The 17,100-nt window shown below is 44.8% G+C and overlaps 1 protein-coding gene across 4 annotated transcripts in view; it reads left to right on the forward strand.

Annotated features, from left to right (window-relative positions):
* Window positions 1-17,100, forward strand: part of LOC117412946 (nuclear factor NF-kappa-B p105 subunit-like) — a 53,405-nt gene that overhangs the window by 16,704 nt on the left and 19,601 nt on the right. For all 4 annotated transcript variants that reach the window (XM_034021597.3, XM_034021600.2, XM_034021599.3 and 1 more), the window contains exons 5-7: window positions 9,326-9,474; window positions 11,208-11,329; window positions 11,628-11,786. In XM_034021597.3, coding sequence (XP_033877488.1) covers window positions 9,326-9,474; window positions 11,208-11,329; window positions 11,628-11,786 — 430 coding nt within the window. The remainder of the gene's footprint in view (window positions 1-9,325; window positions 9,475-11,207; window positions 11,330-11,627; window positions 11,787-17,100) is intronic.

Here is a 17,100-nt window from a genome sequence, read left to right on the forward strand (position 1 = left end):
TTGTTTGGAAAAAATCAGGAGGATCAGGAAAAAATGGAGGTTGTCACACATAAAACAACAAACACTAAACAGACCTAGAAAAACAGCTAAACTTAAACAAGTAACAGTGAAAACAAAAAGAGGAGTTTAGACAAAGTGCAGCAACAAAAGAAAATGAACGGATGCACTGGAATTATCTAAGGATGTTAATGGATTCACTGAAATTTAAGTAGAGAAAATGCTGTAGTTAAATGGATTCCTCTGAAAATGGGAGTCTCCCTCAGGCCTGATTAGCCAGCTTTAATACAACTGCTGGCTACTAAGGAGCTCTGAGATTGGAGGGGTGGAAATCTGAATGAGCCAATGGGGAGAGAGGATGAACAGAGGGTGGTTGCAAGGAACTATGGGAAATGAAGTTTTGACCTGGCCAGGCTACTGACCCTAATTAAAGGGACAGGTGGGTGAGACTTACACCCACATTATGTAGCATGGGAATTGCTACATATTCCCCCCCCCACACTGGAGGTGCAAGGGACGAACGCCATAGTAGCGTTTTAAATTAACAATATTGACGGTATCCTCTTTGACATAATCTGGCTCCCCCCACTTGACTTTGTAGTTGTTGGGTCCAAGTCTCTTGGTTACAAGAGCTGGCCCAAACCATTTAGGGGCAAGTTTTGCGGAAAACTTTCCGGAGGCATCAGATATCCAGACTAACTCACCTTCTTCATACTGACAGTGTGCTCTCCGGGCATTGTAATTCCGAGCTTGCCGTTTCTGAGCTTTGGCAACGTGATCCCTCACCTCTTCGGCAATCTGCTGCTGGCGATCTAGCAGTTGGTAGGGATCGGTGGATGGAGCAGGAGCAACAGCGATTAATCGGTCCAATGGGCCTCTGATGGTCCTTCCGAGCGCTAGTACTGCAGGAGAGAAGCCAGTGGTTTCATGTTTGGCGGTGTTGAGGGCGAAACGAAACTCGGGTAGCCACTGATCCCACAGCTGATGGTTTTTCCCGACGAAAGATGCAACCATGGTCTTTAAGGTGCGGTTCACGCGTTCTGTCAGGTTGGTCTGTGGGTGGTAGCTGGTGGTGAGTTTTTGTACTACTCCCCAGGTCTTGCACACCTCTGCGAGTAGCTGGCTCGTGAACTGAGGTCCACGGTCTGAAAGAATGTGTTGCGGTGTTCCCCATCGAGTGAATATTTCCTGCGTCAAAATGTTCACAATTTTGGTGGTCTTACTGTCCCACAATGGAAACAGCTCAACCCACTTTGTGAAGTAATCAACAATGACCAGGATGTAAGTGTTACCTTTTTTACTTCTTGGGAAAGGTCCCATTAGGTCCAGACCCAGCATCTCTCCGGGCTCCTTCACAGTAGTGGACTGGAGTTGACCTGCAGGTTTGGTGTTGGACGGTTTGTACTTCTGGCAGGTTTGACACTCCTTTATGTGGTGCCATGTATCTTTACGGATGGAGGGCCACCATGCAACCTCCAGCATGCGCAACAGGGTCTTCATCCTGCCCAGGTGACCTCCCAAAGGGTTGTCATGGTAGTAGTGGAGGAAGGAATCCGTCAGCTGTTCCGGAATAACCAGCTGGTATCGGAATCCTTGTTTAGGAATGGGCACCCGGCGATACACAAGTCCCTGCTGTTGGATGAAGGAGATGCGGTTATCCTTGGCAGTATTGGAAGCAATGTCATTGATGATGTCAGAGATAGCTGGGTCTTTGGACTGAGCGGCCGCAATCTGGTCCATGGTGGTGGGAAGATCCATGCTACTCGCAGGGGCATTGCTAGCACACACTGACGCAGAAGGAGTTGAAGGTGGTACAAGTGGAGCTCTGGAGAGTGCATCAGGTACAAGATTCAGACTACCTTTCCTGTAAATAACGGTAAAAGTGAATTGTTGTAGGCGAAGAGTCCAGCGGGTCAGCCTGGAAGAGGTTTTTGGGTTGTTGAATGCCCAGGAGAGTGCAGCGTGGTCAGTGACAACCTCAAACTCCATCCCCTCCAGATAATGCCGCCATTTTTCTACTGCCCACACAACAGCGAAACACTCCTTTTCAGATGTGGAGTAGTTTTTTTCGGCAGAGTTCAGTAATTTGGAGGCGTAGGCTATTACCTTCTCATCATCTCCTTCTAGCTGAGTCAGAACTGCTCCTAGTCCTACATCGCTGGCATCAGTAAAGACTCGGAACGTCTTGTTGATGTCCGGGTGAGCGAGGACTGGAGGACTGATCAAAGCTTCTTGGAGGAGTTTGAAACTCTTCTGGCACTCTCCTGTCCATTTCCAGGGGACATCTTTCTTTTTCAAGTTGTTAAGTGGGGCAGCAATATCCGCAAACCTGGGGATGTACTTGTGGTACCACCCTGCCAAACCTAGGAACCGTTGAACCTCCTTCAAGTTGGTAGGAATGGGATATTCCTGGATGGCCTGGAGCTTGTGGGGATCAGCAGCTACACCCTCACCTGAAACCACATGACCAAGGAAATGGAGAGTGTGTTTGAAGAAGTGGCATTTTTTGAGATTGAGAGTAAGACGGGCCAGATGAAGTTTGTGGAAGACAGCTTCGAGGTCTTGAAGATGCTGTACGGAGTTTGGTGAATAGACAATGATGTCATCTATGTAGACGAAACAGATCTTCCCTCGGAGGTCTCCTAACACTCTCTCCATCAGCCGTTGAAAAGTGGCTGCAGCATTTTTTAACCCAAATGGCATTACATTAAATTGATAAAATCCAAAGGGTGTGGTAAACGCAGTCTTCGCTCTACTTGCCGAGTCCATCGCCACTTGCCAGTAACCCGAGCGTAGATCAAGGGAACTGAATACCGCAGCACCACTCAGGGACTCCAGGATGTCATGAATGAGGGGCATGGGATATGCATCAAAGACAGTCTTTGCATTCAGCTTTCTGTAGTCCACACAGAACCTGTAACCACCATCTTTCTTCTCTGTGAGCACCACTGGAGAGGACCATGGGGAGTTAGATGGTTCTATAACTCCGTCCAGCAGCATGTCTTGGACGTGTTCCTTGATTAAAGCCTTCTTCAGTGGAGACGCTCTATACAGTCGACCCCGAACAGGGACTTCGTCCTCAGTGGAGATGGAGTGACGGGTGACTGTTGTCATTCCCAACTTATCAGTGCAGACTGAAGACCACTTTTGCTGGAGGTTCTGGAGTTGTTGCTCGACAGGAGATGGTTCAGCTGAAGTGATGGTCATGGTCACCTTCGCCGGTTGGCATGGTTTTGGATCAGAGGTGGTAGGTGGCTGGCAAGATGTATGGAAGTAGAGGCTGACACTCGATAAGGACCTGTCCCAGGAAGCTTCCCCCTCATACCGTGGCAAAAAAGGATGGTAGGAGAAATCCTTCTGATGTTTGACACCATACTGCCTATTGACAATGTCAATCTGGGTAGTTGAGTTTTCTCCAGGAAATCCAAGCCTAGAACCAGGGGAAACGTCAGGTGATGATCCGGTAGGATATATGTGCCTAGAAACCAGATCTCTCCGTGGAGAAGGTAAGTGAGGCGAACTTGACCTTTGGCCTGGTGTGACTGTCCATCTGCCAGCATGAAATACTGGCCCTGTGCAGACTCCAGCTCTTCCCCTGAATGAGCTATCTTCCTCCAGAGACTCTCTCTCATTAGAGTGAAGGTGCTCCCAGTGTCCAGGACTGCAGGCCCTTGGAGCCCTCGAACGCCTACATCCACGATCAGCAGAGTCAGGCTTGCAGCAGGAACTATATTCTTCTTCTCCTGGCTTCTCACCATGCTGACCTCTGCCGGCTTCTTCGTAGCTCCTTTATGGCTCTTCTTGTCCTGAACGGCTTTGCTGGAGTTTGACTTGACCCAGTATTCCCGCTGAGCAGCGTTGTCTCTCTCCACCTGGGTCCCGATGCGCACCAGTTCTGCCACTGTCTTCACTGTTCCCCTAAGGGAGCTTGCCAGTTTGGGATTACAGCTGTTGAGAATCCGTCGAACCACTTCAGACTCCTCCAAGTCTGGCTTCCAGCGCAGACATAGGGCACGATAGTCATAGGCGAAGTCAAGGATTCGCTCGTCAGGCAGCTGGACTCTGGAGCGGAGTCGGTCTTCCACTTCGGTCTGGAAGTCAGACGGCAGAAAGGCTTGACGGAAGACAGTCTTGAACTGTTCCCAGGAGTGGATTCCCTTGCGCTCTGCAAACCACCAGCTCTTTGCTGATCCTTTCAGCACACTGGACATGGTTGCCATGATCTCATTTGGTGTCATGGGTCGTAGCGCTAGGAATTCATCACATTTGTCCAGGAAGTCAATGGCATCGCTGCTGGCCTCCCCGCCAAACTCTGGGAAGTTGATTTTAATGGGCAGCTTTGCTTGGGAAAGACTTCCTTCAGTTCTGGAGCCATGGTAATCAGCAGACCCACCATCAAAGGAGAATTGTTGTGGTGCAGACCGCTTTCTAGAGGAGAGAGACGGCAAAGAAAGTGGTAGACGAGGGGTGCTGGTCTTTTTGAAGAGTTTCTTAATCTCTTCTCCCCACAGCACATCGCGGCGTTTCAGGCACTTCACCACTTCCTTATCCATTTCGTCAAGGGCCTCTTGCCTTCGATTCTCCATATCTGTGAAGCGTCCTTCGATGTAACCTCGCAGGACCTGTTCACGATTAATGCTGCTCTCCTGTAACTCAGACAGCTGTGTTTCCAGTTGCTCAACACGGTCAGTGAGATGGGAACAGTACTCAGTCAATTGCCCTATCACAACACTGTCAGTAAGGTTCCCTTCATAATCATCATCGCCTCCAGAAAGATCTGCCCCTTCCTGTGTAATGTACAGGTCACTCATGCGAGTGGTTATCTCTATGATAGGCTCTCTGATAGTCACATGGGGTCTATCTCCAATCTCAGAGAAGTTTAGCGAAGTCAAGGTCTGATCTTCCATTTCTGACATTAAGTTCCCAACAATTTAAACTGATGAATTTAGATTTGAATTTAATGACACAAAGGGTCCCCGTACAGGCCACCAATTCTGTAACGATCACTCTGCACAACTGAGAAGCAGTTGCACTGTCCTCCCTAAGGAGATACTACTGGCCCTATTCCTATAGCTAAATAAGTCAGCAAGAGTGACAGACAGCAAAAGCAGGGACGTCAGAGGTGTCAATTTCAAGAACAATCGGTTTATTATTGTGAACAATAATGTCAACAAATGAAAAAATGAACAAATGAATGAAATGAATAATGATAAGTAAGGAATTCAAATAATTGCAGGTAACAGGTAAGAATAAAGCTGGTACAGATGTAGGGACAAACAGAAGGCTAAACAGATTCGCAAAGTAGAAAATGAATGGTGTCCGGAGGGTCTCCAATAAACCCACACTCACAAACACAACCCACACAGATAGACAAAAGACAAATAAATAGATACAGATGAAAACAGTGTCTTGTGGAAACAATTACATTTAACAGTCTCTATGGCAATGGTGGGAGAATGACAGGTAGGCCCAACAAGTCCAGTAAAGCAGGGTAATTGAAATCCATACAAAGTAACAAAATAACAAAAAAATACAGGACACAAAGTATCAAATTAAAGTAGAAAAAATCCAAACGAAAAAGAAATGATCTCACCCACAAATAAGGCAGTCCAGCAAAGTGTCCCGAAATGATGGTGATTGTAGAAAGTTGAAAACATTGAGTACGTTGAAATTGTTGAGACTGTCCAGTAGTGTTGAGTTGAATGGTGAACAGTTGTTTGGAAAAAATCAGGAGGATCAGGAAAAAATGGAGGTTGTCACACATAAAACAACAAACACTAAACAGACCTAGAAAAACAGCTAAACTTAAACAAGTAACAGTGAAAACAAAAAGAGGAGTTTAGACAAAGTGCAGCAACAAAAGAAAATGAACGGATGCACTGGAATTATCTAAGGATGTTAATGGATTCACTGAAATTTAAGTAGAGAAAATGCTGTAGTTAAATGGATTCCTCTGAAAATGGGAGTCTCCCTCAGGCCTGATTAGCCAGCTTTAATACAACTGCTGGCTACTAAGGAGCTCTGAGATTGGAGGGGTGGAAATCTGAATGAGCCAATGGGGAGAGAGGATGAACAGAGGGTGGTTGCAAGGAACTATGGGAAATGAAGTTTTGACCTGGCCAGGCTACTGACCCTAATTAAAGGGACAGGTGGGTGAGACTTACACCCACATTATGTAGCATGGGAATTGCTACAAGATGGTCTTGTAGCCTTTACCTTTACCATGCTTGTCTATTATTTTCTTTCTGATCTCCTCAGACAACTCTCTCCTTTGCTTTCTCTGGCCCATGTTCAGTGTGGTGCACACAATGATACCAAACAGCACAGTGACTACTTTTCTCCATTTAAATAGGCTGAATGACTGATTACAAGATTGGAGACATGTGTGATACTAATTAAAGAAACGAATTAGTTTGAAATATCACTATAATCCAATTATTTATGATCTTTTCTAAGGGGTACCAACAAATGTGTCCAGGCCATTTTAGAATATCTTTGTAGAATAAGCAATAATTCATCTCTTTTCACAGCTTCTTTGCTTTATTCTATGACATACCAAAGGTATGCAAGTATACATGATAAAATAGCTTTTAATTTCATCACTTTTCAGGAGGAATGAAGCATTATTTCAATGAGCTGTAAGGGTACCAACAAATGTGAGCACGGCTGTATATATATTGTAACACGGCAGGGAGGGGGTTAAAATCTTCCCTGCCAAAAACATGTGCAAATGCACATTTTGTTTAAATTAATTGTTTTATTTGTTTAATTATCACCCGCACCTGGTAGTTATTATCAATTAGTACTAGGTGCAGGGGTATTTAAGATGTGCAGTCAGTCTGCACGGGGCTGCTGAGTAGAAGGAAGCAGAAGAGAGGTGCTCTGCTTCCGAGCAGTCAGAAAAGAAGTACGTGCTGTGTTAAACCTGCGTGGTTTTGGTTTATGTTCCGTGGTGCCAGTTAAACGTCTTAGCCGTCCTGCAAGTTAGTCAGGGAATAACCTGTTTAGTAAGTACTCCAAAACAGAGTTAGGTTTTGTTTTGTGTTTGTGTTTATTTTTGTGTTTATTAAAAATAGCGCAACCGCGCTTGAAACTCCATTTCCTGTGCCTAGGTCTGCTTTGAAAGGGGCAAACGAACGACCGTGAGTGCCGGCCGGGTTACATATGGTGGCAGCGAGTGTGGGCGCCCCTACGACCCAGAGAAAAATGGAAAGCATTGAAGAGTTGATCGCAAGGATCAACCGGAACACCGCTGCTCAGTTAGAGCAGACTGAGAGATGGGAGAGAGAGCTGGGGTTGGCTCCGTTGGAAGCAAGGGAGCGGGAGCCAACAGAGCTGGAGCTGCTGCTCCAAAAATGGGAGCAGGCAAGGGAGGCACCGCTGTCTGCAGTCCCGGCGAGAGACGTGGTGATGTGTCCTGAGCGGGAGGAGTCTGTCCCGGAGCCAGAGGAAGGACAGCTGAGGGAGCAAGAGGTACCGCCGCCGGCTACAGACAAGGGGGAGGAGGTGAGGAGCCCACCTCCACCACAACCCCGACCACCACCCCTGCGATCTGGCCCGGCGCTGCTGCAGGTGATCCCGTGCCCCTTGCTCCTGGACACCCTGCCGGTCTGCCTGGACCTCCCTGCGCTAGACCTGGAGCCCAGGAGTGTGCACCACCAGCCACAGCTCTACCCCTGGTTCCCTACTCCGCTCTCCCCGAGCACCCAGACATCGCTGAGCTGCTGTCAGACGTCACTGGTGCTCCCCCTGTTCGCTGCTAAGCTCCCACTGGGTGATCGGACATCGCTGTGCCAGTCCCCAGGTGAAGACCTCTGCCGTCGCTTCGGTCGCCCGTGTCATCCCGGTGGGGTCCCGTGTCGCCGGTTCACGGTCCCTTCCTGGAAGCGCCGGAGGGACCGACCCACCCTCAAGCCCGCCCGTGGAAGAGGGCGAAAATTGACATTTGTGGACTTGAGGGTGGGTGGTTGTGTTTTAGGGGGGGAGGTGGCCTTGGAACGGCCGATCAGTGCTGCGCACTTAAGGGGGAGGATGTGTAACACGGCAGGGAGGGGGTTAAAATCTTCCCTGCCAAAAACATGTGCAAATGCACATTTTGTTTAAATTAATTGTTTTATTTGTTTAATTATCACCCGCACCTGGTAGTTATTATCACGGGGCTGCTGAGTAGAAGGAAGCAGAAGAGAGGTGCTCTGCTTCCGAGCAGTCAGAAAAGAAGTACGTGCTGTGTTAAACCTGCGTGGTTTTGGTTTATTTTCCGTGGTGCCAGGTAAACGGCTTAGCCGTCCTGCAAGTTAGTCAGGGAATAACCCGTTTAGTAAGTACTCCAAAACAGAGTTAGGTTTTGTTTTGTGTTTGTGTTTATTTTTGTGTTTATTAAAAATAGCGCAACCGTGCTTGAAACTCCATTTCCTGTGTCCTGGGTCTGCTTTGAAAGGGGCAAACGAATGACCGTGAGTGCTGGCCGGGTTACAATATATATATATATATATATATATATATATATATATATATATAACTGCTGTGTACCATAAGGTGCAAAATCAAAAAGAAAAATCAATTATTAGTCCAAAGTCCTGATATAATTAATTTTTGATCAATTATTCACATTGGAAACACCAGTGTAAAGTCACTTAATAGGGCGTTGGGCCACTATGGTATCCCGCTCTGTGGAGTTCTCGGCAGACCGTTTTTGATGAAACTGGCTGCTCGCGCCAGGTTGAAATTTGCAGTCAATTGATCTGCAGTTGCTTGCATGTTTTGCTTTGCACTTCGGATTAATGCACGGATATCACGATCCTGGAGTATGTGCTTCCGTCCACTGTTGCCCTTTGCTGATGATGTCTTTCCCTCGGAGTTCCATGCCAACATCACCTTAGACACCGTTGCTTGTGAAACATCAGCAAGTTGAGCTGTCTTGGTCACTGAAGCTCCTGCCAAATGCGCCCCAACAATCACCCCTCTTTCAAAGTCACTGGGGTCTCCTCTTGCAGCCATGCTAGCCATAATTATCGGTAACCAGGCCTGTCCAACATTTTTATACATGACCCTAAGCATGCTGGGATGTTATTTTCTTAATTAACGCAAGAGCCATACCTGTGTGGAAGTCCTTTCTTTCAATATACTTGGTGTCCCTCATTTACCCATGTGTTTCCATTTTTTGTCCACTACCTATATATACTTACATTTACTACTGCCCTGTCACAAAGACACTGAGGAAGTTTTACTTTTACTTTTTAGTCGTGCTACATTTTGTTTCATAGTTACATGTTTTCTTGTTCATCTTTTTTGGTGTTTGAGTTTTAACATCTGTGTTTTGTTTCTGTAGGTGTTTAATTATATTGGACCTGCTAAAATTGTCGTCCAGTGCGTCACTACAGATGAGCCTCCGTTGCTGCATGTGCACAGTGTCGTAGGCAAGCAGTGTACAAATGGGATCTGTGAAGTCTACATCAACTCTAATGATATGATTGCAAGGTAAAAAAAAATATATACTGTTCAAGAAGGGAGCTGCGTGGTGCAAAAAAGCAATTTGTGGAAATATAATAAGAAACCTCAAGAGCTGTCAAGATTTTCAATGAAAACCCTGTCTGTAAAGTGATTGCAACTAACTAAAGAATTCCAAACATTTCAAACCATTCACATCCACCATATCTGGAACTACACCAGGTTAAATAAATATCTGACTGCAGGACTTGATTCTGATAGTCCTGCACTTCCTTGGTCATTTCACCTGGAAAGGAAAATTGTCCCCAGCCTTTCAGGGCCACCTTTGCTGTTAGTAACCAACCAGCTGCTTCCCCTTGTGATTGACATGCTCTGCAGCCAGTAAGATGCCTGACCGCGAAGACATTCTTAGGTGAAATGACCCGGGTACCAGGTGGCATGTTTTAAAACTGCACATTGGAGACCCAGCTGGACTGTACAGTTTATGACAGGTATGATTTATGGAAGTTTTTTGTTACCTGCAACCTTTTTAAGACTACACTGATGCAGAAACTGCCTTCACTTTTAAAAGTCTAATTCCAGCAGGAACACTAGTGAGTAAGACCAGAATATACGTTTCTTTAAGGATGGAAATTAAATCAATGTGAAGGTTTGAAATGAATTCAGATATCTTAAACCAGCGTGTTCCAATTACTGTCTAAAACATCCTTCAAAAATACAATGTCATTTTTTACTTTACACATTCCTCAGTTCTTAGTGTGCAGTTAAAGCTTCTCTTTTTTATACATTGCTTGAATTACCGTATTCCTTTGAATTTAAGACACACTTTTTTAACCATTTTTTGCTTCTCAAAAATAGCCTTTGTTTTAAATTTGAGTACAGTATAGTGATGTGTGTATTAAACAAAAGACATGAATACCCGAGTACACAAACTGCTGATCAGACCCAAGCAATACCACAGTTCACAAATACGGAGAAAAACAGGTGTGAGTAATCACGACTGGAAATGAGAAGCAGCATATCACTGTAACGCTCTGTGTGAGAGCAGGCGACCTCCATATGCGTAATTGAGGTTGTATCTTTGTAAATGCATATTTATTTGATGTTTTATATTTTCCTCAAATTGAGGGTGAGAAGTGTGGGCTGCGTTTTAGATTCGAGGGTGTCTTAAATTCGAAGGAATACGGGACATGTCGTTATGAAGAGTACACACTGGTGCACTGTGAGTGAAGTCGAGTTTGAGAGGAGACACAGTAACCATGGCAGAAAGATCAGAGAGCAGAGCAGCTGCACCCGGCTCTGTCTGTCACACTCTAACTGCATTGATTTTGCACCCAACAGCTATCATGCACTCTTGGCCCCCTATAGACACTTTGAATTGCATTGGGCTATAATTCGATAAACTCTGTGCCATTATTGCACTGATATTAAATGACTTGTTTCAACCACAAGATTCTTTCCCGGGTGATGAATAAGCATCTCAGCTCAGGCAAGGGCTGGACACGAACCACAAACCACACGGTTCAAAGAAGAACATCTTACCATTCAACTGAAGAGCAAGCTCTATAGTCAAGCGCAAAGTAGGGGTCTTACGCTGATGTGAGTATCATTAACTCATCAGCCGTGAGGAGGAGATTCATACAAAATCTTCTTGTTCATAAATTCTCTTATGTTCTTGTATGCTGTATATGGCAGCCACAAAAAAAAAACCCGTTATGAAACGATCTTGCCTTTTAAATCTTACTTCCTGGTTTGTTTTGAAGCTTTCCCAACTTGGGAATTTTGCACGTTCCAAGACGAAGTGTTGCTGAAATTTTAGAAGAGCGGCTGGTTCAAGGATGGAGGAAAGAAAACTCTGAGGGATCCCAACTGAAAGAACTGACAGGCAAGCCGGCACAAGGCCCACTGACTTTGAAGGAATTATACGAGATCCACAAGATTCTCTCTTGAAAGTTAGACAGATGCAAAAAAATCCAATATATCTACACAAATATAGTATTTTTTAAGCATTACATGCACCTTTCTACACATTTTATAAGAATTGCTGCATGTGAGGTGTCAAAGCTGGATATCAAGCATGTGTAACGCATGCCATTTTTTTATTAACTTTCTTATCTGTTGTGAAGCTTTTCAGCATAATAATTCTAATAACTAAAGAAATGCCTATGTTGTTTTTAAACTAGAGGAAGAAAGAGAACACATTCACAAAGCCGCACAGCAGCGTGCCAAAGTCATTGACCTCGCGGTGGTGCGCCTGATGTTCACAGCTTACCTACCTGATAACAACGGCACCTTCACACTCAGACTGGAGCCAGCGCTGTCAGGACCCATCTATGACAGCAGTAAGTACAGCCATAAGAGAGCAGTGCAGGGGGACCAGTCATCCGTTACAGTTTCCAGTTACTTGAACATTCAGGTGACGTGCACTAGCACTGTTGAAGCTCTTTCTGATTTCCATGTTAGGCATTAGCTGTAGTCCTTTGTTTTAATTTAACTAAATGTGGGGTATTTTCACATCAAATATCATGCATTACCACATTCAGTTACCCGTCCGATAAAAGAACCATTACAGTTACAAGTTAGTTAAAAATGTAATCAGATTACAGTAATGTGCTACTCCCCAGCACTGTAAGTGTGTTATTTTCAGATTACAGTAATGTGCTACTCCCCAGCACTGTAAGTGTGTTATTTTCAGATTACAGTAATGTGCTACTCCCCAGCACTGTATTATTATTATTATTATTATTATTATTATTATTATTATTATTATTATTTATTTCTTAGCAGACGCCCTTATCCAGGGCGACTCACAGTCGTAAACAAAAATACATTTCAAGAATCACAGAACAAGTATTAATACAATTAAAAGCAAGATAAAATACAATGACTTCAGTTCTAGCAAGTACAAGTATATGACACAATACAATTCAATAACAGAGCAGATAACAGTGTCAGTGATAGTTACATCAGGATATAATTAAATACAAAATACTATAGATTAAATAACACTTGTGACAGATTACAGTACTCTAAAGTACAGGATTAAATGCAGTAAAATCGGAAGCAGATAAGAGCAAGCAAAGCGCATTAAGGAAGAGTGATAGTGTCCAGAGGGAAAAGAGGAGTTCTACAGGTGCTGTCTGAAGAGGTGAGTCTTGGGGAGGCGCCGGAAGGTGGTCAGGGACTGGGCAGTCCTGACATCTGTAGGAAGGTGATTCCACCACTGCGGGGCGAGGGTGGAGAAGGAGCAGGCTCTGAAGGCAGGGGAGTGTAGAGGAGGTAGAGTCAGTCTTCTAGTGCAGGAGGAGCAGAGAGGTCGACTGGGGGTGTAGGGAGAGATGAGGGTCTGGAGGTAGCTGGGTGCAGTATGGTTAAGGCATCTATAAGGTGAGTACAAGAGTCTTGAACTGGATGAGAGCGGTGATCGGGAGCCAGTGGAGTGAGCGGAGCAGTCGAGAAGCGAGGCAGAGAGAACACCAGGCGAGCAGCGGAGTTCTGGATGAGCTGGAGCGGACAGGTGGCAGACACAGGGAGGCCAGCCAGGAGGGAGTTGCAGTAGTCTAGGTGGGAGAATACTAGGGCCTGGACCAGGAGCTGGGTGGCATAGTTGGTGAGGAAAGGTCAGATTCTTCGTATGTTGCTCAAGAATCGATAAGTGCGTGCCAGAGTGGAGATGTGCTGGGAATAAGAGAGGCAGGGGTCCAGGGTGACTCCGAGGTTCTTAGCTGAGGAGAAAGGAGAGAGTGGTAGATTCCAGAAGAACAGAGATAGAGAGATCAGAAGAGGGGGAGGAGGAGGAGGGAAAGAAAAGGAGGTCAGATTTAGAGAGGTTGAGTTTGAGGTGATGCGAGTGCATCCATGAGGAGATAGCAGACAGACAGGTAGAGATATGTGGGTACTATTGTAGGCAGTTAATATATTCTTAAGAGCAATAAATTAAAGGACCTCCAAAAACTGTAGGGGATAAAGAGATACCTTCGATAGTCAAGATCTTGGTGGGACCTCTACAATAAACGGTGTCCTATTATAATGTACAAACCCGTTTTTAATATCGCTCTCTGAAAATGATGGCGGATTTACACGTTACAACAAGCCAAAAATAGACCACATTCCAGACTGTTCATAAATCGTGTTTGTTCAACATGAGCAAATGACTCAATACTGGGAATCTCTTCTTAGAAAGATGGTATTTATTAAGCATGCAACAATATAAAAGTTTGAAAATCACACAAAACAGTTACACAATTAATGTCACATTAAAAGCATTACAATGAGAACTAAGGTTTAAAACAACAATTTACCAGCGAAATACTAGTACATACTGACACAACAAGGGGTCACACAATACCTGAATAGATATTTAAGAGTATTGTTACCTTGCCTGAAAAGCAGTTCTGTTGCCTTGTGTTTCTCCGAGTGTCAGGGCCCCCAACCTTGATGGATAAATACTGAGAGCTGAGGGCTCCAGGTGCAGTCTTGCAGTTTCTTAGAGTCTGAGCAAGCAGGGATCAGCAGCCAGTCTGGGGCTAAAGCAGGTCTGGATAGCACTGGGGACTCAGATTAGAGGTAGAGCTGGGGACTCAGATTAGAGGTAGAGCTGGGGACTTTATACTTTTCAAATAAAGAGATTATTTGAATTTCCCGCTGCATGCTCCGATTGGCTATTTTGTAGCGAATGGGCTTGCAATCTTGATTGATTGCTCCCCCCTTCCTCTGTCTGATTAATCCTTTATCATAATCTGGAAAGGGGAAACTTTTAAAACGTGCATAGCTTTTGCTAAATAATTCAGATTTTATTCTGAATTCCCGTTATTTTTACCATAAGAAATTACATTTCTTTAGACACCAAACACGTCTGGTTGTGACTTTGGTTGGACATTGCCAACAGTTTAATACTCTTAGGGATGTATTACCTGTGTTATTCTATACTTGTTAGGCAATTTAAGAATAAAAACGCTTCCATCTTGTACTCATAGTGGTATTAAATCAATATGATGTGAAATTTGTCTTAAATCTCTAAGCTATTTTTCTCTCTTTCAAACTCCTATGCTAACCACCTCTCTTTCACTAGACAGGTTAATTAAATCACAGAGACGGGTTTGATTAGCCTTTTGTCTCCTGAGTGCCTGGTGCATTCAAGGTGTTAGGTTGATCGTTATCTCTAGGCAAAGCTAGACAAATTAGATTAAAGTTCATTCAATGTAGATTCCTGATACAATATCATAAGAACATAACATAAGAAAGTCCATGACATTTGCAATATATTTGAGATGACAATGTCTATAGAATCTACAGATACGGAAGGGGATGGTGGAGTCAGAGTGGGGAAGGAGAGGAATATCTGAGCATCATCAGCATAGAAATGGTATGAGAAACCATAGGATGCAATGAGGGGGCCCAGGGAGCGGGTGTAGAGAGAGAGCAGGAGAGGACCCAAGACTGACCCTTGGGGGACTCCTGTTGAGAGAGGGCGAGTTGTGGAGGTTGCTCCACGCCAGGTTACCTGGTAAGTGCGGTTGGAGAGGTAGGAGGAGAACCAGGCCAGAGCAGTGCCAGAGATTCCCAGGTCAGCGAGAGGATAGTAGAATAGAGTGATCGACAGTGTCAAAGGCAGCAGACAGGTCGAGGAGAATTAGGACAGAGGAGAGAGAGGCAGCTCGGGCAGAGTTTAGTGAGTTAGTGACAGACAGGAGGGCGGTTTCAGTGGAGTGAGCAGAGCGGAAGCCAGATTGGAGAGGGTCAAGCAGAGAGTGGTTGGACAGGAAAGCAGAGAGCTGGCGGTGTACAGCCCGCTCGAGGGTTTTGGAGAGGAAGGGTAGAAGGGAGACAGGACGGTAGCTATGGAGGGAGGTGGGGTTGAAGGTAGGTTTTTTGAGGAGGGGAGTGATAGAAGCTTATTTGAAGGCAGAGGGAAAGAGACCAGAAAGGAGAGAGGTGTTGAGAAGGGAGGAGATGAAGGGAAGTAGAGCAGGAGCAGCAGCTTGAAAGAGGTGAGTGGGGAGGGGGTCCAGGGCACACATGGTGGGTTTATGACCCTGGAGCAAGGAGGAGAGGTCAGAGTCTGAGAGGGGAGAAAAGGTAGAGGGCAGCAGGGAGTTTGGTTCTCTTCCATTTTTTTTCAGCTGTGTGGTTCTTGCTGAGCGGAGCACAGAGGAGATCCAGGGTTGGGGAGGGGAAGGGTGAGCAGGTCAGGAGGTGAGGGGACAGAGGGAGTCAAGGGAGGAGGTGAGGGAGGAGAAGAGGGTGGAGGTAGTAGAGTCTTCAGAGAGTTGGGAGAAGGAGTCGATAGGAGTGAGGTGAGAGAGAGCGGTGGAGGCAAGGACAGAGGGGGAGAGAGAGCGGAGGTTACAGCGAGAGGTGACAGTGGGGGTAGGAGGAGCAGGGAGAGATGGGAGAGAGAGAAAAAGAGATGAAATAGTGATCAGAGAGGTCCAGGGGGGTGACAGAGAGGGTGGAGGGGCAGCAGGCCCTGGAGAAGCTGCTGCACTGTAAGTGTCTTTGGAGTAATTCAGGATGCATTTTGTAAATTTTTATCTTCTTTGTTTACGTGGCTGATTTTAACATAGTTTTTCATTCCATTGACATAATAAAATCACGTAACTCTACTAGCAACACACTTTCACAATTATTTTCAGAACTTGGTAAGGGTTACTGTGACATAATTATATCAAGTACATTTAGACTTAGTGCTGGGACGAACACGGGATTTTCATGTTCAGATATTCGTTCGTTTTAAAAGCCATTATATAGCGCTGAGACAGCATAGCAGCAGGGGCAGGGGGCGTGGCCATGGCCCCTGTGTGTTGTAATGCTTTTTATTTTATTTATTTTATTAATTAATTTTTTGTTTATATTCACTGCGGTTCGGAATTGAACTGCTTCTTCTCGGCACTACAGGCAGACACGCTACAGTTTCGCTAAAGGGGAATCCCACCTAGTACGGTTTGTAGTCAGTGTCTTTATGCACACATGTAATGTGCCTATCCAGCCAGTAGGGGTCGCTCATTACATATTTTAAGGTTACAACCACAACAAGCTGTTTTGAAAATGAAAGCGAATTCCACCAGGGTATCCCTACATTTAAAAGATTCATGGGACGTGACTGGTTTGTTCATAAATATGTTTGCTCGCACCCTGCCTTTTCACTGCATTTTTAAATGCTGTACAATTTTGACAACGCATTATAAAAACTCCATGACACACTTCCATTTTATTTATTAGCTATAAAACCACTGCCACCTATTTTCTTATATATATATATATATATATATATATATATATATATATATATATATATATATATATATATATATATGTATGTGGAAAAAATGGGGAAAAAAACTGAACAAATTGGATAAAAAATAAAGGAATTATGGTCATGTATACAAAAGGGACCAAAAGTAACCAAAAAAAACTGATTAATTGAACAAAAAGAAATAAAAGAAGAAAAAAAAACATTCAAATTATTCGTCCCAGGCACCCTGACCTCCTAATATGGTCATCTACCGGAAATACACAAGTACGACCTCGTTTTAAAGGTCTAAATCTACTCTTTCCAGTGACACAGGCAGGGCTGTCTCTCACAGTGCCTGAGTAAAAAGAATTAAAGGGCCAGGTCGCCGGCGGGATATTTAACATTGGGCGGGCCCTAAAAGG

Source organism: Acipenser ruthenus, chromosome 23, assembly GCF_902713425.1.
Source record: "Acipenser ruthenus chromosome 23, fAciRut3.2 maternal haplotype, whole genome shotgun sequence".
NCBI classification, from domain to species: domain Eukaryota; kingdom Metazoa; phylum Chordata; class Actinopteri; order Acipenseriformes; family Acipenseridae; genus Acipenser; species Acipenser ruthenus.